Here is a 23,185-nt window from a genome sequence, read left to right on the forward strand (position 1 = left end):
AAAAGAATAGCAAAAGCCTGTAGGAACAAAATCAGAAAGGCTAAGGCACTAAATGAGTTAACTTAGCAAAGGTCATAAAAAGCAATAAGAAGTTCTTTAAATACATTAGGAGCAAGAGAAAGACAAAGGAATAAGGGAAGTGTAGGTTCCTCTACTTAAAAGGGAAGGAGGGCTAATAATGGACAAATCAAGAAAGCTGAGGTGTTTAATGCCTAACTTGCTTCAGTCTTCATTAATGGTGACAATCAGGGACAGCGTGTTGGCTGGGGCAAGGGAGCACCTGGGAGTGCAGGGTGCCATCCAGGAGCCGCAAACCCAGAGACAATCAGTAGAACGCTCCGGATTTACGGGCTGTAGGCGGGGCCAGATAAGGGGCGGGGCCTCTGCAAAGAGGTGGGGACTGTTACGTCAGGGCTTTAGTCACGTCAGCCTGGGCTGAATTACATGTAAACTCGCCGCGGCGCCGCCTGCTCATGAATAATGAATCATAGGGACAGGCCTTTGTCCCGCCTTTTCCAGCAGGCCGAAGCGGCTGCGGCGCTGAGAGGAGCTGCTGCGGGTGAGTGCGGCGCGGGGGCGGGATTAGCCCAGCGGGGACGCGGGCTCGGGGGGTGCCGCTGTGTCCCCCCAGGGCCCGCTCGGAGCGGCTCTCGGCTGGGTCGGCGCCGCGGGGTGAGGCTGGTGCCCTGCCCGCCGGTACCGGCCGCGCGGCCCCAGCCTGGGAGTGCGCTGCGGGCGGCGGGGGGTCCCTGGCAGGCGGGCGGCGCGGGGTCCCTGGCAGGCGGGGGTGCGGGGTCGCGGGCGGCGCGGGGTCCCTGGCAGCTGGGGGTGCGGAGGCGCGGGCTGGCTTGACGCGGGGAGCAGCGTTCAGACCGCCCCGCCACGGAGCTGTGTCCGCGGGTCTCTCGGGCTCACTGCCCGGAGCCGCATCTGGCTGGGGCGTGATCGAGGGCGGGCGTCCCTCGGAGCCCGGCTGGGACAGGCTCCGCCGAGCCGTGCCCCGGCAACGGGCGTTCAGCCTGGAGCGCGCGCGGTGACCCGCTGAGCGGCCTGGGTAACCGCCCCGGCTTGGAACCGCGTCTCCTCAGCCCCGGGGGGTAGGTGGAGACCTGACGGGCGGGACGAGACGTGCCCGTGTGAGCACATCCCGCCAGTCTGTCCCGGGGTCCCCGGTCACGTGCGTGGGGCCGGACAGCACCGCCTGCGTGGGCTCGAGCGCCCTGTGTCCTCTTGTCACTGGCCAGTGGCTGCTGTCCCCTTTCTCCCAGGGCTAGGCGCAGCTTTTCCTGCGCGCTCCTTAATGGAAACAGCGGTGCCATTTCTGGGAGTCTGAGGAAACGCTTCTCTTGCACTCATCTTTTTGGGGTGCTTCAGTGTCCATCTCCTGCCACACTGGTTGTCCAGTTGTTGGTCTCTGGGAGTGGACCATTTTTCTCTTCCTCCTTTGGTTTTTGGTCACTGACTCCCTGGGTCGCTAGCACTGCCCTTCTCCTTATCATTATTGCTTAAATCATTCCCATAAAACACACAATAGGGCGTATGCATAATCTGAGATTATAAACAGAAAAGATTTAATTTTACTTTAGTCCCAGACTTTGTCACACATCTCACTGTTACATGTCTGGATCTGGGTGCAAGAGGAGCTGATATATTGCTGCTGCTGTGTGCAATAAAGTTTTGATGCCATTCAGTTTCCTGGGAACTAAAGGATTGTCAAAGGTGAAGGAGGGGGAGGTGGAGGAATCTGACTTTGACTTCAGTAAAATGAAATGTCTGTTGTGTACATTTCTATGTACACATCACATCTTAACTTAAAAGTCCCCAACACTGATCACTACGTTTACATGGGACCTCACAATTTAGCACTGAGTTAAATGGTTTTTATTGAATATTAAGTTTGTGTTTCTAGGTGACATACAGGTTTTGGACTACAAAACTGACAAGTTTGGGGAGGATGTTCATGGAAATTTAAAAAAAAATGTAAATATGGAAAATACCAAGTCCTTGTACTGTCATTTCTCTTCATGTCCATGGAGGTGAAGGAAGGTGATACTGTTTTGCTCTCTTCCAGCTGAGCGCATTACAGCTTTGAAAGCAGGGCTGCATGTTTGTGGCTTTTCTCTTCCCAAACCTTCATTGGCACATTTGTCCTGAGGTTCATGTCTGTTTTATAAAGTCAGGCTAAAATCTCTTCATGGTAACAGGAGAGCATTGCTTGCTCCGAATGAGCAAACATTTGACAAGTATCATGTATGGAAGAGAGGGTGCACTTTTATAGAAGCATAGAATTGTAGGACTGGAAGGGACCTCAAGAGGTCATCTAGTCCTGTCCCCTGCATTCATGGGCAGTACTAAGTATTGTCTATTCTAGACCATCCCTGACAGGTGTTTGTCTAACCTGCTCTTAAAAATCTCCAACAAGGGAGATTTCACAACCTCCCTAGGTAATTTAATCTAGTGCTTACCCACCCCAATAACAAGTTTTTCCTAATGTCCAACCTAAACTGCCCTTGCTGCAGTTTAAGCCCAAGGCTTCTTGTCCTATCCTCAGAGGTTGAGAACAATACTTCTTGTAGCAACCTTTTATGTACTTGAAAACTGTGATCATGTTCCTCCATAGTCTTCTCTTCTCCAGACTAAACAAACCCAATTTTTTTTCAATCTCCCCTCATAGGTCATTGTAGCAGGGCCCCCTTGACTTCTGCCACTGCTAGGTTTACAAAGTCACACTGAGACCCTTGGTTTAGTAGCCACTGATGCACTTTGTTTTCAGGCTTGTTCCCACCACCGTTTCACCATGTGCAAGTAACCCTTCACCATCTGCAGGAGGGAGTGCTACCTCCTACCTTCCATTCTCTGCCTTTCCTTTTTTCCTGCTCTCCCCTAGCTTCCCTCCCTGAAGGCTTTTATGCAGCCCCAGGCTAATTAGGTAGCAGCTGTCTGTCTCTCTAATTAGGGCCAGGTTATCTCCAGCCTGCTCTAATTTGTTCCCTTAACAAGGAACGGGCGTGACAGAGGGCTGGATCTGCAACCCTTTGCCCAGCATCCTGTCACAGTCATGTTTTCTAGACCTTCAATCATATTTTGTTGCTCTTCTCTTCTTTCTCCAATTTGTTCACATCTTTCTTGATATGTGGTGCCTGGAACTGGACACAGTGCTCCAGTTGAGGCCTAATCAGCACACAGAGTGTAAGAATTACTTTGCGTGTCTTGCTTACAACACTCCTGCTAATACATCCCAGAATGTTTGCTTTTTTTTTTGTTTTGCGCAACAGTGTTACACTGTTCACTCATATTTAGCTTGTGGTCCACTATGATCCCCACATCCCTTTCTGCAGTACTCCTTCCTGGGTAGTTGTTTCCCATTTTGTATGTATACAATTGATTGTTCCTTCCTAAGTGGAGTACTTCATCACTGTGGTGAGTGGGTCAGGAGTATGGGTGAAGCACTGCCTGCTGCCAGAAGTAACCAGCAGCCAGTGTCCTCCCTGTGACAGAGCCGTATCCTCCCCACATGGAGTCATGGAGTGGCATGACTCCAGTGGATTTCAGCTGTGACTTTAGCATTGCCTTGTGTGCACTGAAGGCTCTATTTTCTGTCTAGGGTGGCTAAGTGCTTCTGTAACTTCAGATTTGTCTCTTAGCAAAGTTTGGATGTCCCTGTTCTATGTAAGAGGCCCATTAACATTTTGTCAGGTCTCCTTATTTCAGACCTGGAGCTGACTGCAGCCGCCCTCATTTTTTAATCTGAAGGCCCAATCTGGATGGTATATTAAAGACATGGATAGGATTAGTGATGTTGCATCAAAATGGCTTGAATGTTCCTCTACATGGAGTTGTGATGGACTCCATTATTTATAATTTGTATTACCACAACATCTAAGAGCCATAGTCATGGACCAGAACCCCATTGTGATACAGTGGCTCTCAACCTTTCCAGACTATTGTATGCCCTTTCAGAAGTCTGATTTGTCTTGCATACCCCCAAGTTTCACCTCACTTTAAAACTACTTGCTCACAAAAATCAGACATAAAACTAAAGTGTCACAGCACACTGTTGCTGAAAAATTGCTTACTTTCTTATTTTATAATTGTATAATGAGAAAGTAAGTCCATTGGAATATAAATATTGTAATTACATTTCAGTGCATAGTATATAAAGCAGTGTAAAGTCATAGTCTGAATGAAATTTTAGTTTGTACTGACTTCACTAATGTTTTTTATGTAGCCTGTTGTAAAACTAGGCAGATATCTAGATTAGTTGATGTATCCCCTGGAAGACCTCCGCATACCCCCAGGGTACATGTACCTCTGGTTGAGAGCATTGCTGTACAGTCTCTGCCATATCCAGGGTCTTTTCTCTTCTCTAAAGCAAATCATTTTTTTTTAAATATGGGCTTAAGTCATCAATAAGTGGACAGATCCTTTCTGTTGCCTTGACATCAGTACTAGATAGCACCTTCAGTTCTAAGCGCCTGGCTGAGATCTGCAGCTGGCCGAAACTAATTCTTGGAAAGACTGAGGTGAAGCTAATGGATAGAAGAAAATATTTGTGAAGAACTTCTCCATTCTATAACATCCCCTTCTTTTGAGGGTGTTTACCCTCTGATTGTTAATCTACAGCTGCCAAGAACTCCACTCACTCCTGTTAGAAACAACTCGGTCACACCTCCAGGTCTGATATCATACAGAAAATCGACAATTTCATACCTAAACATTGCAATCTAAAAAATATAACATGAAGACTTGACACAGGATATAACAATGAGGTTTCTCAACAATGCAAGTTGCCAAGAGCATGAAAATCCTTGCTGTTTTCTGCATTTGCTTCCCTGTTAACTTAGATTTGGCTCAGCATTTTTCAGTTCTCATCTTAAGTCCTCCAGGAAATTGACCCATATCAGTACAGGGGCCACTTACTGCTGCAAAATCAGGCACTCCCATGATAGCCAATTTGCACTGGAACTGTCAGTTTGAAGATCTGAACCCTTGTATGTAGAAGGCTGAGCTTTCTCATTGAACAGCCTATGAGTTTGGGATTGAATGTCAGCATTTTCTGATCGAACTACAAAACCCACTTCAACCAAGCCTTCCCATAATAACTCAACTTGCACATCTGGTCCCAGTTGACTACAGGAAAGAGTTAAATATCTTTGTATATTCTAATTTTTGTGAAACATTTGGCTTCCACTGTGGTGGGTGCCATGTAAGAATCGAGATTTGGGCAACTGTGGGCAATATGATAACGTCCAAGGATAACATTTTCCCCCTCCCCCCCGTCTTAAAATTCCTCACTTTCTATTAGAGCCGGTGTTTCCAGTCCTAGAGGACAGTGGAGAGTGCTTGGCTGACTCTGTTAATGTCTGCCATGATATGGTTCCAAACAGTAAATTGACCTTCAGTGCGTGTGTCCTGAAACATCGCTCATAGCTGTCCCTTCAGTTCTAAGCCTTTGTGTCTCAGTGAGAAGCAACAGCTGCTGGGCATCTTATATTTTATTTTTAATAGGACTGCAGCTTTTTAAATAATGGCTTGAACAGAGGGCCAGGAATCAGCAGCATAGGAATTGTTACTCTGGAGCTGACACAAACTTTCTGTGTGCCCTTTGGCAAGTACTAATCTCTCTTCTTATAAAATGAGGATAATTCTTGTTTACGTCATAGGGGTGTTGAGAAGACAGATTAGTTGACTTTGTAAAGTGCCATATCACTGCAAGTAGAAATGCCCAGAAAACACACTACCTGCTTTCTTATTGCATAAATGACTCAAGTGATTTGATATTTTTATCTTTATCTGTAAACAGTTATAAAAATGTACTAGTCAAGAAACAGAGCCTAGCAGAGGGAACGGAGCACTAGAAATGTATTTAATCTGCTAACCATGGTAATCCATTAACAAGATACAAATAGTGCATTGCTCTTTTCTATATGCCTTATTTCTGGAAATCATTCAGGGCCTAGCAACAGCAGTCTTCTTACTGCAATGAAATTGGTTGGTACAACAAACATTGCTAGTCCTGGTTAAATTTCTAATATACTAGTGCATCAGTCATAATGAGGACTGCTTGAGCAGTGGTTAACTAATCCAGAGTAAACCATAATTTGTGGCCTAGCAGCAACAGATATTTTCCTACAGTAAATAGCAAAAAACTGCTGCTGGGAATTTAGTTTTCTCAATGGGATTATCCTTCTGGTGTCTAGTCAAACCACAGGATGTACTTGAACAACTTCAAAATAAACCAATAATGATGGTGATTTTTTTTTTTTTCAAATGTTGCAGGATTTCCAACTTTCCCCTTTGTCAGCATTTCAGTATGTAATCACAATTCATAGATGTCTTCCTCTTTGCACAATCACTGCTGGTCAGAGGAGACCTCTGTAGTTTAACTCCAGCTGACTCCTGGAGAAACTGGCTGCTGTACTAGAAATGTTGTCTTTGAAATATTCTTATTCTGAAATCAGCTGTAGGCATACATTCAGAGATGTATCCAATTGGCCTATTTTTGCTTAATGTTGGCCTTACTAAGTATCTAGTCCAGCCAGATGGTTAACAGCTTACTCCTCTACCATTTAGGAATTAAAGATCACCTCTTGTTTGTACTGAGACAAGGAAGCCTCCATCCCAGATATGTTCCTTCCCAGGATCTTGAACAGAGGATGGGAAGGTCCACAAATATCTACCCTTAGCAATCATAGGAAACCTTCCACCTGTTCCCAACAAATGAGAGCAATAAAAGGTCAGGTCACTGCTTCATCAGGTCCACTTTCCTATTTCTGGTTGTGGTTTTTGTCTTATATTTTTATGGGAAGTGTCATATCCCTATGATGTACCTGGCCAACTGTATACATGGGCTTGGAGGAGACACAATCATGAGGAAACAAAGTTCTAGCTGCCATACTGGAGTGACAGTAACACCTTCCCATGATATCATGGAAAGCCTCATCACATCCATTATTTTTCTTCCATTAAAAAGCTCTTCTGCCCATCTTGTATCCTATGTTTTCAAAAGAGATGGTGGAACTGATCTTCTATGGCAAGTCCTGTAACTGTAAATTATATTGTCAAATAGGTACCCATGGAAACCTGTACATGATTAACTGGACTCCCCAGGCCACTGCATGCTTGTTTTGCTAGCTTTTCTCAGAGAACTGGGGTAGCTTCATTCAGAATGTTGCAGCCTCACTACTTACCTGTATGTGCAAATTTTATCCTTTCACCTCTGTTGTGGAGGAACCTACATTGGTTTCCTATCTTCAACAAAATTGCTATCTTCTTGGTCCTTTGTGGTCTCTTCCCATTTCAGTTTTGCCACATCTGGCCTGCTTTCCACTGTCAGAGGTTAGCTCTAATCTGGTGTGGCATCAGCTAAATGAGGAAGAATCTTTTTCTTTCAAACCCAACACAACCTTCTGTGCTCCCTGCAGCCACCTCACCTTGTGCTGCAACTGGATATTTTGCACACTATTCAGGGTTGTGCTAATTGGCACTTGGAAGTAGTACACTGTTTGTTTTATTCCCCTGTGTGTGTCAGGAAGTGGTATTGGTGCTTTTCTTCCAGAGTCAGTACTGAACCAATGCCCCTGTATTATACTTTGGGAGCACTGTGTTGCTGGAAATGCTCTCTTTTGGATAAGATATAAATCAAGGTACTGACTAGTAAAGAATTCTGCGAACCTTTTCACAAGACTAATATGGCTATTAGTGTAGTGTTCTGACTGAATTGCAACACTGGTAATTATTCTACCATCCTAAATTGACCCTTCAGTTTCCTTTGGATAGCATTCCCCATCATACTACACTATTGTGTAGTGTGGTTAGATGATTGCGTGTTCCATCTCAGAGATGGCTGCAGTTAACGAGTAGATGGAAGATTTCCTTGTGTTTACTGTAATTGTTAGTAAAGGATTTATAAGGCCCTTCAGTATGGAAGTATTTATAGTATTTTAGGATCTATTATAATCAGTGTGCTGTTAACAGTACACACAAGTGTGAAGAACTGGCATCAGCCACTTCTACCTCTAACTCCCTGTCCAAATTTAATTCTGTAAAGAGCTTTGAAAATGGCATTTCTCTGAGACCTCTTACTGTCCCCCACCTCACTGTAATGCTTCCATTGTGAGATACATGAATAACACATTTGTCATAACTGCTATGTATTGAGACTTGTTACCAACATCGTTGAATTGTTTAATGCATTGTAACTGTCTGTTACTGGCCCCACTTGATATCTCTTGGGCACATCTGGCTTGATGGAAGCTTCCTGTTGTAAGAACAATGGAGGATTTAATTTGATGTAATATGTATCAAAAGCATTAGAAAGCTGGCCAGTCAAATAGTACAGTTGTGTTGAGGCAAGGCCTTGCACTCATTGGAACCTCCCATGTGTGGGGTGTGTGTGTTTTGTTTTTGTTGTTTTTGTTTTTATGACCAGGGTTAATTTTGCTGTCCTAACTGTGTGTTGTGTTTGTTGTGGTCATTGAATCACTGGGCAAAACTGACTAAGGAAAATATACAGAATCTTGTTACAGTGCTCATGACTGAAACACTGCAAAGTAAGGCCGTTCTTAGCCCAGCAGCCTCGTCTCTGACCTGAACAGAGAACCTGTAACAAGGGCTGCCTCACTTCACTCCATAGACAACTTGGCAGGGGACATTGCTATTGCACTCTGAAGAAAATACTGCTCAATCCTGTCTGGTCAGTGGCATGTGGCTGAGACTTAGAGTTAGAAACACTTCCCTGAAGTATAATACTTTTTTTTTTCTCTTTTTTTCTTTAAGGGGGGTGGCAGGGGGAAGTGTGTGGCATCACCCATTCTTTATTCCGCACATTACCTAAAACTACTTTGGGTTAGAAGCTGCAGTTTGGGGTTGGAAGTGCTACCATTTCATGCTTCTGTGCAGAAATGTTCTATACTGGTTCCCATAGGAACTTGCACACTGGTACAGGCCAAAGATCTGCCTAGGCAGGCATCCCATTTGGGCATCCTGTCTCAGTGACCAATTCCAGATACTAGAAAGGAATGTGTAGAGTTCTCATAATGCACTTCTGCATCAGGGATTTTCTTTCCTGACTTCAGCTGTTGATTAGACTGTACCCGGAAGCATGTGGCTTGACAATCCTGGCTGGTAGCTTTTGCTCTAGCTGGAGATGCAGATGTTCTTGTTCACAGGTGTCTAATTTTTCTCTAGTCTTGCTCTAGTTCCTGCTTAAGATCTTGTAGTATTAAGTAGCATTTTTTTGGTCAGAGTATTATACTCGTTTAGTATTAATATGAGCATCTATAGCACTATACGGAAATAACTACACCAGACTGCTCAGTTTTTGCTCTGCTCATACCAGACAATACCTGGACAAACTTGGGGTTTGTATCTTGCAGTCTTAATCCCCTCACTACTTGACCAGCTTCTGAGCAGTTAATCTCTAGCCTCTCTGGAATGAGGCATTATGATAATATTGTCTTTAAGTTCCATAGAATGAATGGGATATGACACACAAATGCTCATGGTTCTTTGGGAGTCAGTAAAGTAGGACAGTTATTACCTTAACACAAAACAGAAATGATAGAGACAAGACAGTACAAATGTTGGGCACAAGCACTCTTAATCAATGGATCTCAAAGAGCTTTACAAGCCTCAAATTCATGAATCAGGTATCGTTTGCTTTTTTATGGAGGGGAAACTGAGGTACAGTCCATAAATGACTGCCCAAGTCACATGGCATCAGAGATCGAGCCAGGAACAGAACTTTGTAGACCCATACTCTAACAACTACATCTAAGTATTTGTTTTAGTAATTTCACTGGGAATTTGTAAAGTAAACCTGATGAGTACTCAAATTGGAGTGAAGTTAGAGATGCCTGTAATTTTGGATGGATTGTTCAGAAAGGGTTTACACTTATTCCAGATGTATACAGCTTTTGTCCTGGAAAAGGCTGTTTTCAGAAGCACAGAATTTTCAACTTCCTTTTTTCCACAGGATCTCTTTTGATTATCAATCCCCTCTGTGTGAATGGTACAGAGGTGTACTATAATGATGTAGTGCAGGGAAGCATTAGATGTGGTATATTTTTTACTTTAGTAAGACTTTTGATATTGTCTTGCATGACCTTCTCATAAACAAACTAGGGAAATATAGCCTAGATGGAGCTACTATAAGGTGGGTACATAACTTGTTGGAAAACCATTCCCAGAGAGCAGTTATCAGTGGTTCACAGTCAAGCTGGGAGGGCATATCGAGTGGGGTCCCACAAAGTTCAGTTCTGGGTTCGGTTCTGTTCAATATCCTCATCAATGATTTAGATAATGGCATAGAGAATACACTTATAAAGTTTGCAGATGATACCAAGGCAGGAGGGGTTGCAAGTGCTTTGGAGAACAGGATTAAAATTTAAAATGATCTGGACAAACTGAAATTCATCCCGTTTACTTCAGATCATTTCTCCAATGAGGATAAATGCAAAGTATTCGACTTAGGAAGGAACAATTAATTGCACACATACAAAATGGGAAATGACTGCCTAGGAGGGAGTACTGCAGAAAGGGATCTGGGGGTCATAGTGAATCACAAGCTAAATATGAGTGAACAGTGTAACACTGATGCAAAAAAAGCGAACATCATTCTGGGATGTATTAGTATGAGCGTTGTAAGCAAGACACGAGAAGTAATGCTTCCATTCTATTCTGTGCAGATAAGGCCCCAGCTGGAGTTTTGTATTCAGTTCTGGGTGCCACATTTCGGGAAAGGCATGGACAAATTGGAGACAGTCCAGAAGAGAGCAACAGGAATAATTAAAGGTTTAGAAAACATGACTTATGAGGGAAGATTGGGGGAAAAAAATGTTTGCTTAGTCTGGAGAAGAGAAGACCAAGGGGGAAACATGATAGTATATAAAAGGTTGTTACAAGGAGGAGGGTGAAAAATTGTTGTTCTTAAGCTCTGAGGATAGGACAAGAAGCAATGGGGTTAAATTGCAGCAAGGGACATTTAGGTTGGACATTAGGAAAAACTTCCTAACCGTCAGGGTAGTTAAGCACTGGAACAGATTGTATAGGGAGGCTGTGGAATCTCCGTCACTGGAGGTTTTTAAGAACAAATTAGACACCTGTCAGGAATGGATTTGCTATTACTTAATCCTGCCTTGAGTGCTGGTGACTGGACTAGATGACCTATTGAGGACCCTTCCAGTTCTGATTTTATGTTTACAGCCATGAGTGGCTGCCTGAGAATCTGGCTACTGCCCACAGGGAAATCGGGAGGATAGGCATTTATTCTAGATCTTGGCCAGGTCCTTTGGGAGAATATCATTACTAAGGGCTGGTCCACAATGGGAACATACATTGGCAGAGCTATGCCTCTCGTCTGAAAAATCCACACCCCTGAGCAACATAGTTAAGCTGACCTAAACCCCTGTGTAGGCAGCGCTAGACTGATGGAAGAAGTCTTCCATCAACCTAGCTGTTGCCTCAGAGCGGGGAGATTACATACACTGTCGGTGTAGGTAGTGACTACATTGAAGCATTGCAGCACTTCAGCTGTGCCTCTGTAGTGTTTTCAGTGGAGTACCCAAAGTAGTGAGTGGAATAGAGTTTCACTCTCTCCAGCTCATCAGGAGCTTATCTAGGAGGCATATCTCTTAAAGACAGGCAGAGCTGTCCTGAGAGCCTACTAATACTGTGACTCTAGGGAAGTGGTTCTCAAACTGCGGGTTGCAACCCAGTACTGAGTCACAGAATGTAAGGCACTGGGTCGGAGCAGCTCTGGTCAGCACCACCAACCAGGCCGTTAAAAGTCCTGGCAGTGGTGTTGCCTAGCTAAGGCAGGCTAGTTCCTACCTGTTCTGACACCATGCTGTGCCCCAGAAGCAGCCAGCAGCAGGTTCGGCTCCTAGGTGGGGTAGCCACGGGGCTCCATGCGTTGCCTCTGTCGTGAGCACCGGCTCCGCATTCCCATTGGCTGATTCCCTGCCAATGGGAGCTGGCAGGGGGCAGTGCCTGTGGGCAAGAGCTGCGTGGAGCTGCTTGCACACCTCCACCTAGGAGCCGGACCTGCTGCTGGCCACTTCCGGGATGCAGCATGGTCCGCGGTGCAAGGACAGGCAGGCAGCCTGCCTTAGCACCCCCACTGCGCCACTGACCGGGAGCCATCCAAGGTAAGCCCATGCTCCAATTCCCTGCCCCAGCCCGAAGTCCTGCCCAATCCAGAGCCCCTTCCTGCACCCCAAACCCCTCCTCCCTGGGCTCACCTTAGAGGTGGCACCCTCGGTCCAGAGCCCTGACCCCCTCCCACACCCGAACCCTCTGCCCCAATCCTGAGCCCCTCCAAATCCCAAACCCCTCATCCCCCAGCTCCATTGGGTCGTGACTTGTGAGCATCAAGAATTTTCTCCAACTGGGTCACCAGAAAAGAAGTTTGGAAACCACTGCTCTAGGGTTCACTCAGCAGCCAGTCTAGAACCAATGGTATGAGGGTAAATATGCCAAGTTAGTATGACTCCTTATTTTCAAGTTCCTATGTCCCATGAATGAATTCAAGCCTTGGAGAGGGTTGGCCTCCTTCCTAGGCTGTGCTGGGACTTTGACAAACACTATGGAGGAGTTTCAGTGTTTTAAAATTATCAGTTTACCCGTTGGAAGCTTAGTGTTTTGAGAGAGGTTTTCTCTAGCACATGTCCCTACATCGTATGCAGGTCTACAGGAACTGGTGCCCTTTTTAAAGGATAAATTACATGAAAATGGAGCTAGAAGAGCCCTGTTTTAATCAGTTACATGAAAATGTAAAATGAAGGTGCTTTTTTGGGACTTAAAAATCTTTCAAGGTCTGTTTGCCTCTACAACACTATTTCCTGCACATGCTATATGCTTCATAACTAACAGTGCTATGCTATACCATTTCTTATCTCTCTGGCACAAAAGCTATGGGAAAGTGCCTGTGTTAATTAAAGAAAATCTGATACGTGTATGGAGAGGAGACTATAGAGTTTTGTAGCAGTAAGTACTTGAAAGCAACTAAACCGTCTTGTGAGTTTGCCAAGGAAAATGCTGGTCTTAGAAAATCTGTGAGAGAGGAGTCCAAAGGCTACTCAGTGGGATTATTTGTTTACAAAATAAGCCCAAAGAGTCAGTGTTGTATAAAGAACCTTTATCAGACCATGTTACTGTGGCTTATCTCATGCAGTTCCTCTTGCCTGTCTTTTTCATCTATTCTCGTTCAGTCTGCTTCCCTTTATACTAAGGATTTTGCTTGGGGTTTTTTTGTTTTGTTTTTGACCTTTGTATCATTGAGTGAGTGGAAGTGGTGCCAGAGCAGCTCTCTGAACACTGCCCTTGCCTTTGTGAAGAGTACTGTGCAATCTCTTTCCTACCAGATGTGCTGCATTGCAGGGGGAAAGGCTTTACTCCCTTGCCAAGCTGCCTGCTGAAATGGCTTAACTGGTGTAACTTGCTGCAGTGCCAGAGACATACTGCTTCCATATTTGTAGTGGTTCTAGATCTGCATACAGAGGTGATATACCATTTCTCCAGAAGTTTGGTTTATTTTCTGGGGAACGTAAGACTGAACTCTTTGAACAATTGGGCTTGGATGCAAATTTCTGACTTTAAAATCTGAATTTTGAAATATTGGAGCAGGGACTAGAGCAAGTTAAACTGTTAAATCAAATGCTGTCTGAGATCTCAGCTGTAAGGAAGCAGTGTGCAGACAAGGTTGACCTGCTGCTATCTCTGTGCATGTGTCTAGAGCAGGAGACCTTTTATTTCCATCCCCATTTTGGCCAGACTTCCTTGTGTGAGCTTGGGCAAGTCACTTAACCTCTCTGCCTCAATTCGTCCTTGTAAAGTGAGATTAATGCCATCTCAGAGGGGCATTAAGCAAAATTAAATATCTGTGTAGCACTTGTGGAACACATACTGTTTGCTTATCAGGTAGCTGTTAGAGCTGGCATGTTTGCTGTTGGAACTGGGGTGGTAATCAAAGAAAGGGAATGAGGAAAATAAAGACATAGTTGCAGAGACAAAGTGTGGAAAGCTTTGTAACTCTGACAGGCTTACCATGTCCAACAGAAAACCTGTAAAGTAGGCTGGTTTCCCAGGAGGAGTGAAGATTAGGGGCACTGCCTGGCTTGTGGGGGGATTGATAATAGAGATACAAGGCTGTGACCTCTAAGTCAGAAATTTGAATCTGGCTCAGTTTGACATTGACAAAATTACCATATGATGAGTGTTGGCAACCTGTATAAAATGAGATGCTGGGTCTTAGTCCAGTTCCCATTAGGCAAGTGTCTTCAGCATAATAGCTATCACAATTTAAGGCAGTTGGTATTCTTAGGAGAGGCCAAAGATTTCATGAATCCTAATTGTGGTCACTGTAGGTATGTCTACACTGTGATTAGACCCCTGCAACTGGCCTGTGCCCGCTGACTTAGGCTCCCAGGGCTTGGGTAGACCAGGAGTCGGCAACCTTTCAGAAGTGGTGTGCCAAGTCTTCATTGTAATTTAAGGTTTTGCATGCCAGTAATACATTTTACATTTACAGGGGCTAGCGGGCGAAACCCCAGACTGGCAGCAGGCTGAGGGGGGGCTGGTGGCCAGGACCCAGGCTGGCAGGGGCTGGCGGACGGAAAGCCAGACTGGCAGTGGGCTGAGCATCTCAGCTCGCTGCTGGCCTGGGGTTCTGGCTGCTGGCCCTGCTCAGCCTGCTGCCGGCCTGGATAGACGGAACCCCGGGCCGGCAGCAGAGACGCCAGCAGCAGGGACCCCAGCTGGCAGGGGCCAGCAGACGGAACCCCAGACCAGTGATAGAGTACCAATGAAAATCAACTTGCGTGCCGCCTTTGGCACATGTGCCATAGGTTGCTGACCCCTGGGCTAGTCCCTCCCATCTCACAGGATCCTGGAGCCCAAATATCTATACTGCAGTTAACAGCCCCTTAGTGCAAGCCCTGCAAGCCCGAGTCAGCTGGCACAGGCCAGCCATGGGTTTTTAATTGCAGTGTAGACATACTCTGCGAGTGATGGTGCCTTCAGGTTTGGGCAAGACATTGTGCAGGCCTGGCTTGTCTGGCTATTGCTTGTGCTGTACGTGTTTTATATCGCTTAAGGCTTCAGTCTTCAGGACATTCCAGCTGGAACCTCTTGCTTTGAAAATTTTGTAGTAAAACTTAAAAAGTGGTGGGGGAGGTAGAGCAGTTACTGGAAGGCTGAAGGAGAGAGTTAGGAAACCAGAGGTCATTAACTGGAAGGGCAGTTTATCCCTTTATCATTGATCCATCCTTTTTGTGTGTTTGTGCTTCAGACTGGGAGCTGGGGACAGAGCTGCCAATTCTGGCTTCACATTAACTTGCTTGGCCTGCTCTGCACAGTCTTATCTCATTTACTGTTTTTCCAGCCTCAGAACATAGACATGTAGGATTAAAACAAGCTTTCTTAAGGTGAGCGGTGACCTACATATCTGGCTCATACTGAGGTGATTGGGAGACACAGTATAAGAGGATGAAATGTGTTTGGTCAGACAGCGTTTAGAACAGATGCTTTCTAAATAATAAGCAGTGGGCTTGGTCTGTGCCCAGCAGCCTTCTGGCATTATCTGTCAGCTCTGCCATCTTCTACTCTTAACTTAGTGGTGATTAGTGTCTATCAGCTAATTGTCTTATTTCCCATTTTACAGATTGGGGGTGGTGGTGGGGAAACAGAGGCTGAGTGGTTTACCCAAGGTGTCAGTGAGTCAAAGCTGGTAATAAAAACCAGATGGTTTGGCTCCTAGTCCTTAATATTGCATCTGTTGCACCGCATACTACTTTATCTCAAGCTTTTTCAAATAGTCCTTTTTTAAGCCTATTGAATAATTGGGATCTATTATTTTGGAGAGTCCATGCTGGAACAGAATAATTTAAGGGGAACCAAATAAAAATGCTTCAGCTGCATAGGAGTTTTGCTTTCTCATGCTCTTTGGACAGGTGTGGAGGCTGTCCCGGAAAGCCAGGCTAGTGAACTCTGCCCCTGCCTTTGTGAAAAGAACTGTGCAATCTGGAGGCCTGTTTTGCTAGCATTGTTTTGTGATCCCATGACCCATTTCTCTTCCCTTCCAGATGTATTCCGTTGCAGAGGGAGAGGCTTTGTTAATTCCCTGCCAAGCTGCCTGCCTTTGTGGCTTAGCTGGTGTAACTTACTGCAATGCTAGTAGGAAAGAGGACAGGCTGCATGTTGCTGATGAAAGCCCTGTAAGCGAGCAGATTGCAGCTCAAATCCCAGAAACTAAAGCTGAAAAAGATCTAGGGAGGAGGGTTGTTTCCCTTCCTTCCCCAGGTCAGTCACTCTGCTCTAAATCTTGCCTTTCTGCAGATAGCCTAGGGATTTTTATTTATTTATTTTAAAGTCCTGGTGGAAAAGTGTTTTGCCCAGAAGTATCATCATGCAGGCTGGTGAAATACAGGTCTTCTAGTCTACTCAGCTGATCCACCGAACCCTGACTGGGAAGCCTAACTTGGATTGCTTGCTGAGTCACGGGTGTCTTTCTTGCACAAGATTATGGTTTATTAGTATGTGAGCTGCTTTGTTATGCACTATATGTAAATCTGAGCTGAGGCTGTCAGTGCCTTTGCTTAGAGTTGCAAGAGGGGACACAAGGTTCTGTGTTTTCTAAGGCAGTGTTAGACCATAAACAGGTAAGCTTGTATTATGCAGTATATCCTTGAGTCCACTGAGGAGGAATGTCAAGTGCACAGCTCTGTCGACTGACCATACATGTGTTTGAATGAGTTGAGGCTTTTGCAGCTTTGCAGCATTTGGTGCTTCTCTTCACCCCCACTCCTCATTCAGGAATCTTCTTAAAGTCAAGTTTTTGCTCTTCAGTCACTTTAAAGTGTTGCTGTAATAACTGGATGATGAACTCTGGCTGTTTCCAAACAGGACTGGAAAAGTGAAGAGAACATTGGGAAGATCAGGTCTCTGGAGAGATGCCGTCTGATGTAACGGAAGCCTCTGAGGGGGTAGATGAGGCAGAGAATGTCCGCTATGAGGAAACAGAAGAGGATGACAACGTCAGGTGAGTCCTGTCGGGCCCCCCTGGCTTGTGAGAGTGGGGCTTTGTTACCGGGTTAGAACAACTTGTCTTCTAGAAGGGTATCCCTGCATGTGGGTCCCAGGCAGGAATGTGGTGCTTGCTGTCGCCTTTTTCTCTTCTCTCCCTCCTCCTCCCTCCCCCCCTCCCCCCGGCCCCCTCACTTTCAGTAATGTGGGAACACTTTAATATTCATTCCACCCCCATTCAGGAGAGAAGGATATCTGTAAATGGCTGGAGTGAAGAGCTAGTGATGAGGATCTATTGGGATGTGAATACATAATCCAGCTCATCTCCCTGGGGCCAGCACATTCATTTCCTTACAGTAAACTTTGTAGTGTTATTCCATACAGTTTCAAATGACAAGAGTTAATAGGGTTTCTTCCACTTACTGTAAGATTCTTCCACAGCCCAATTGCTCTTTACCAAGAAATAATTCCTTCTATTCCGATTGAGATTTTCCTTTTCTTGTATATTTTGGAGTGCAATAATCTAGCCCTCCTGAATAACTGGGCAGCTCAAAAGTCTTGTCTTGTGCAGTCCTCGGGTGAAGCAGCTGCAAAGATCCACCAGGAGATGCTGTGACTTGATAAAGTGCATCTATTCACTTTACTAAAAACCAAAAACCCTCTAGTGAGATGAAAATGCAGCGCACGTCTATAACGAGTATATTAACTCTATTTGTTATGCACCAACAATGTTCTCAGTAGGTACAACACCCACAGTCCCTGCCCCAGAGAGTTTAGTCTAAAAGATGCACTAGGAGACCCAGAAAGAGCCTTTAAATCTCTCCCTTATTGAAGGTTGGGGTGGAGAGTGCATTTGAGTAATATTTGTGGGGCTATGTGGAGGAAATGGACCTTAAACTGGGATTTGAATGAGAGGCTTGGGGCATGGCATAGCACACTGGGATTGGGAGGCTGGTCTGTGCATTGGAAGCATGGAAGACCTAGAAAGAAGTGAATGTGGTGGTGAGGCTGGAATCATTGCTGGACTGAAGGGTGGGAGTATTTTAAACTGCTCTATAGGAGATATTGGAGTGGATCAAAACTGACTAAAATCAAATTTTTAGACTTAATTTAAAGTCAGTTTTCATTTGAAAAGTAAATCCATTTAACATTGGCAACCAGTGTTAAGGCTTAAATAGACTATAGTCTAATTTATTTTATTTTAATAAATACAAAACCAATATTCAAGCAGTACATATTTGCTGCTGAGCTTTTAAAGAAAGTCAAGTTATAGAACTGGTGGAAGTCACTGGCTAAGCACCTGGAACCAGGTTTCTGCAGTGTGGTTGCAGCCATGTTGGTCCCAGGATATTAGAGGCACAAGATGGATGAGGTAATAACTTTTATTGGACCAGCGTCTGTTGGTGAAAGAGACAAGCTGACACAGAGCTCTGTTTACTTTCCTCAACAGAAGTTGGTCCAATAAAAGATACTACCTCACCCAACTTGTCTCTCTAAATGAGCTTTTGATGGCAGTAGGCTATTCTGCAGATGCAAAGAATATTTGCTTAATTTCAGTTTATCCAACTAATTCATTCATTTTCAGAAAGCCTTTGACAGGGCCCCTCACCAAAGCTCTTTAGCAAAGTAAGCTGTCATGGGATAAGAGGGAAGGTCCTCTCATGGACTGGTAACTGGTTAAAAGATGGGAAACAAAGGGTAGGAATAAATGGTCAGTTTTCAGAATAGAGAGCAGTAAGTAGTGGTGTCCACAAGGGGTCTGTACTGGGATCAGTCCTAGTCAACATAATCATAAATGATCTGGAAAAGCGAGGTGGCAAAATTTGCAGATGATGCAGAATTACTCAAGATAGTTACGTCCCAGGCAGATTGTGAAGAGCTACAAAAAGGATCTCTCAAAACTGGGTGACTGGGCAACAAAATGGCAGGTGAAATTCAATGTTGATAAATGCCAAGTAATGCACATTAGCAAACGTAATCCCAACTCTACATATAAAATGATGAGGTCTAAATTAGCTGTTACAACTCAAAAAAGAGATTTTTGGAGTCATTGCGGATAGTTCTCTGAAACATCCATTCAATGTGCAGCAGCAGTTAAAGCGAACAGAATGTTGGGAATCATTAAGACAGGGCTAAAAAATAAAACAGAAAATAGATTGCCTTTGTATAAATCAATGGTATGCCCACATCTTGAATACTGTGTGCAAATGTGGTTGCCCCATCTCAAAAAGATATACTGGAATTGGAAAAGGCACAGAAAAGGGTAACAAAAATGATTAGGACATTAGAGCAGCTAATATGAGGAAAGATTGATAAGACTGGGACTTTCCAGCTTGGAAAAGGGATGACTATGGGGGGATATGACTGAAGTCTATTAAAATCATGACTGGTGTGGAGAAAGTAAATACGGAAGTGTTGTTTACTCTTTCTCATAATGTAAGAATTAGGGGTCACCAAATGAAATTAATAGGCATCACTTTTAAAACAAACAAAAGGAAGGTTTTTTTTTGGTTTGTTTTTTTTGTTTTTTTTCCCCCTCATACAATGCACAGTCAACCTGTGGAACTCTTTGCCAGAGGATGTTGTGAAGGCCAAGACTATAACAGGGTTCAAAATATAACTAGATAAATTCATGGAGGATAGGTCCATCCTATCCTCCATACCATCAATGGCAAGGATGGTGTCTCTAGCCTCTGTTTGCCAGAAGCTGGGAATGGGTGACAGAGGATGGATCACTTGATTACCTGTTCTGTTCATTCCTTCTGAAGCATCTGGCATTGGCCACTGTCAGAAGACAGGAACTAAAGCTATTTGTCGTAGTAAATCATTAAAATCTGCCATCTCAAGGCACTAGTACCAGAAACAAAAAAGTCCTGTGTCATTGGGAAGGAGGAGTTCCTGTTTTCTGTGATGGGTCACAAGCTGAGCGATCTTCGAGTTCAGTCCTGCCCTGCATCATAGGCTAACTGTGACAATTCCACAACTGGGAGTATGGAAAGCATTGAGGGCAGGTTGTTTTTTTAACTGAAGCAGCTCAGAGGTTTGGAATGTCAATAGTCATGAGTGAGATTAGATTAATGGGCAGAGTGCAGTTGAGGCTGTCAAAGGTGCACCACTAATATAGTGATTACAGGGAGATCACCCATGTTTTGAAGGGCTGGGTTACTATTCTGAGATTACATTAGAAGCTCAGTTAAGATCACCTCAGGAATGAAGATTGTTTGTAACTCTCTGAACTGTTCGTAACTCTGAACAAAACATTGTGGTTCTTTCAAAAGTTTACAACTGAACATTGACAGCTTTGAGACTTTACTATGCAGAAGAAAAGTGCTGCTTTTAACCATCGTAATTTAAATGAAACCAGCTCAGAAACAGTTTCCTTACCTGGTCAAATTTTTTTTTTAGTGGTTTACATTTAACACAGCACTGTACTGTATTTGCTTTTTTTTCCCCTCCCCACCTCTGCTGCTGCTGCCTGATTGCATACTTCTGGTTCCAAATGAGGTGTGTGTTTGACGGGTCAGTTTGTAACTCTGGGGTTCTACTATACTCTAAAAATTCACAGTAGGGGAATTTGTGCCAAAATGTCAGTTTTAATGACTCAGTATTTGGGTGTCTGAATGTGGTGAATGGACCATATCTGTTAGCCTCTCTAAAATGAATGAGACTCCTGCCAGTATTGCTACCTGTCACACACTCAAGGCACAACCAGACTGTGCTGGAATGTGGATTCACACTACCCTAGCTCAGTAGTATATTCAACATCTCTTATAAGCTGCTGTCACCGTTGTGCTTGACCTTATTCTCGTAGCATTGTCAGTAGGGTTTCTGTTGCATCTGGGGTAATCACTGATGATGATGACTTTGTGGGACAGTCCTGGGTTTGATGAGACTACCTGTTTCAGAGGCTAACATACTGACACTGGATGTTAAAAGCAACCCAAAATATCAACAGGACAAGTGTAATGTCATCACGCTGTGGTGATTGTTCAGCATGTTTTGTATGGTGGTGTTTGTACTTCCATGCTGACAGTCTGATGTGATGGCACAGTCCTGTTCCCAGAGACAGCATTTTAAGAGACCATGCTAGTGGTGTCCAAAACCTCACTTATAGTGGGACCTTGCAACACAGGTTTATGTAGTATATTTCATGTAAACTGTATCCCTGAAGCTTAGGGGTGTGCACAAGAATAAAAATTTGGCTGATTTTTGGAGGGGCACTTCCTTTGTTCCCCATGGCCAGAGGAGCTGGCTCTCCTCCCATTCCCTCTTCTCCTCCCCACCCCCACATTTTGAGCCAGAGAATAATTCTGTCTTGAGTTGGATGTCAATTGGCACTAATTGACAGACACAGATGACATCTTCTTGGAGCTTCCCATCAGCAAATACGAATTCACAGTTTCTACCCGGTCTAATGCAGGACTGGCCTGAAGCACAAATAGCTGCCTTGGTCCAATGTATGGGCCTGGCCCTGGCCCTGTGTAGTTTAAAAGTTGCTCTTAAGACCTACAGAATCTTCCTGGGATCCTTTGGGCATGTTCCCCATCTCATGCCCTTTTTGAATTTCTGTTCTTCACAGTCCCACTGACCTCTCAGAGATGCTCAAGGAGGGGACCAAAGAGTCTCATGACCGTGCAGAGAACACTCAGTTTGTCAAAGACTTCCTGAAAGGACGGATCAAGAAGGAGCTCTTTAAGGTTTGCACTTTCTAGCTCTGTTTGCTTAACAGCATGTGAGATGAGATCTTGAGCTGTGGAGTTGGAAGCTCTATCCCAAATTGGAGACACAGCATGTTACAATGAGAGGATGGCCCAGTGGTTAGGGCACTAACCTGGGACTCTGGAGACTTGGGTTCAATTCCCTGCTCTGTCAGAAACTAAACTGCTGGAAGCTTGTCTTGCCTAATAATGACATTGTGTGTAACATGTCAGGGAATCCAGCATGGTGTCTCACTCCCAGAGTCAGCAGTACCTTGTAGTGCTACAGAATTGGCATAGTTAGCAATTTGGGTTGGGAGTCAGCTTAATGTTGCTCAGCAGCACCTTCTGCTGGCTAGTCTGGAAAACAGTTAATGGAGAGCTAAAGCAGTGTTTCTAAAACAGTGGGTCCCAACAGACCAGGGTGACCTGTGACAGCAAGTGTGAAAAATCGGGACGGGGGGGTAATAGGAGCCTACAGGGGCGGCTCCAGGCCCCAGCACGCCAAGCACGTGCTTGGGGCAGCAAGCCGCAGGGGGCGCTCTGCCGGTCACCGCGAGGGCGGCAGGCAGGCTGCCTGTGGAAGGTCCACTGGTCCCGCGGCTTCGGAGGACCTCCCGCAGGCGTGCCGCCGAATCTGTGGGACCGGAGACCTCCCACAGGCAAGCCGCCGAAGACAGCCTGCCTGCTGTGCTTGGGGCGGCAAAATGCCTAGAGCCGCCCTTGGGAGCCTATATAAGAAAGACCAAAAAATTGGGACTGTCCCTATAAAATCAGGACATCTGGTCACACTACAACAGACCAGTGGGTTGCAAGAAGGTTCTAGATGGGTTGTAGGCCGGGGGGGAGAGGTTTTAAAGGTGAGCTCACCTCACATGCATCATCCAGCGGCAGCTCATGTCCCACGGGGCTGGGCCTGCCTCCCTGCTCTTGGTATTTGTGACCTGGTGCACAGCATCGTAACTCCACTTGTGTTTGGCTCAGCCACCCCTCCGTTGTCATGACTCTCATCTGGAAGCCCCTTAATGTCATGCCTCAGGTCTATAAATGCCAGTGCAGTTGAAATTGTCAGGAAGTATTGGGAATTACGTTAGCTATTTAAACTAAGATGTTTTAATTGCCAGTCCTTTGTGGGCAGATCAGAGCATTCAGCATAGACATATGAACATCATCTTTTGATCATAATGGTCTGCAAATCTAAATAGTGCCTTCCCTTAGAGGGGCTTAAAGCAGTAATGAATTCTCTACACCTTTTTGAAGTAGGATATGTTGTCTCCATTTTACAGATAGGTATTGAGGCATAGGGGTTCAGTGACTTTGCTTGGGACACATGCAGACATCACCATAGACAAGGGACTTCACCATTTTCCTTTTAAGAGTCCTTCACAGCCTAACAGATAATATGCTGGGAAAAGTGTGGTCTGTAAGGAGTGTGGTTTATTGGGAGGAATGCATGGGTCTGTACA

The 23,185-nt window shown here is 44.8% G+C and overlaps 1 protein-coding gene across 3 annotated transcripts in view; it reads left to right on the forward strand.

Moving 5' to 3' along the window:
* Window positions 1-402: 402 nt before the first annotated feature.
* HMOX2 (heme oxygenase 2) overlaps window positions 403-23,185 on the forward strand; it is a 28,783-nt gene continuing 6,000 nt past the window's right edge. Inside the window, exons 1-3 of one of the 3 annotated variants that reach the window (XM_044980295.1) lie at window positions 403-559; window positions 16,903-17,038; window positions 21,602-21,719. In XM_044980295.1, the coding sequence (XP_044836230.1) occupies window positions 16,950-17,038; window positions 21,602-21,719 (207 nt within the window). In that variant the 5' untranslated portion in view covers window positions 403-559; window positions 16,903-16,949. Of the gene's footprint in view, window positions 560-9,531; window positions 9,651-16,159; window positions 16,300-16,902; window positions 17,039-21,601; window positions 21,720-23,185 lie in introns of those variants that run through there. The other 2 variants (XM_044980297.1, XM_044980296.1) reach the window with 2 other exon arrangements.

The sequence above is a fragment of the Mauremys mutica genome, chromosome 11 (assembly GCF_020497125.1).
Source record: "Mauremys mutica isolate MM-2020 ecotype Southern chromosome 11, ASM2049712v1, whole genome shotgun sequence".
In the NCBI taxonomy this organism is placed as follows: domain Eukaryota; kingdom Metazoa; phylum Chordata; order Testudines; family Geoemydidae; genus Mauremys; species Mauremys mutica.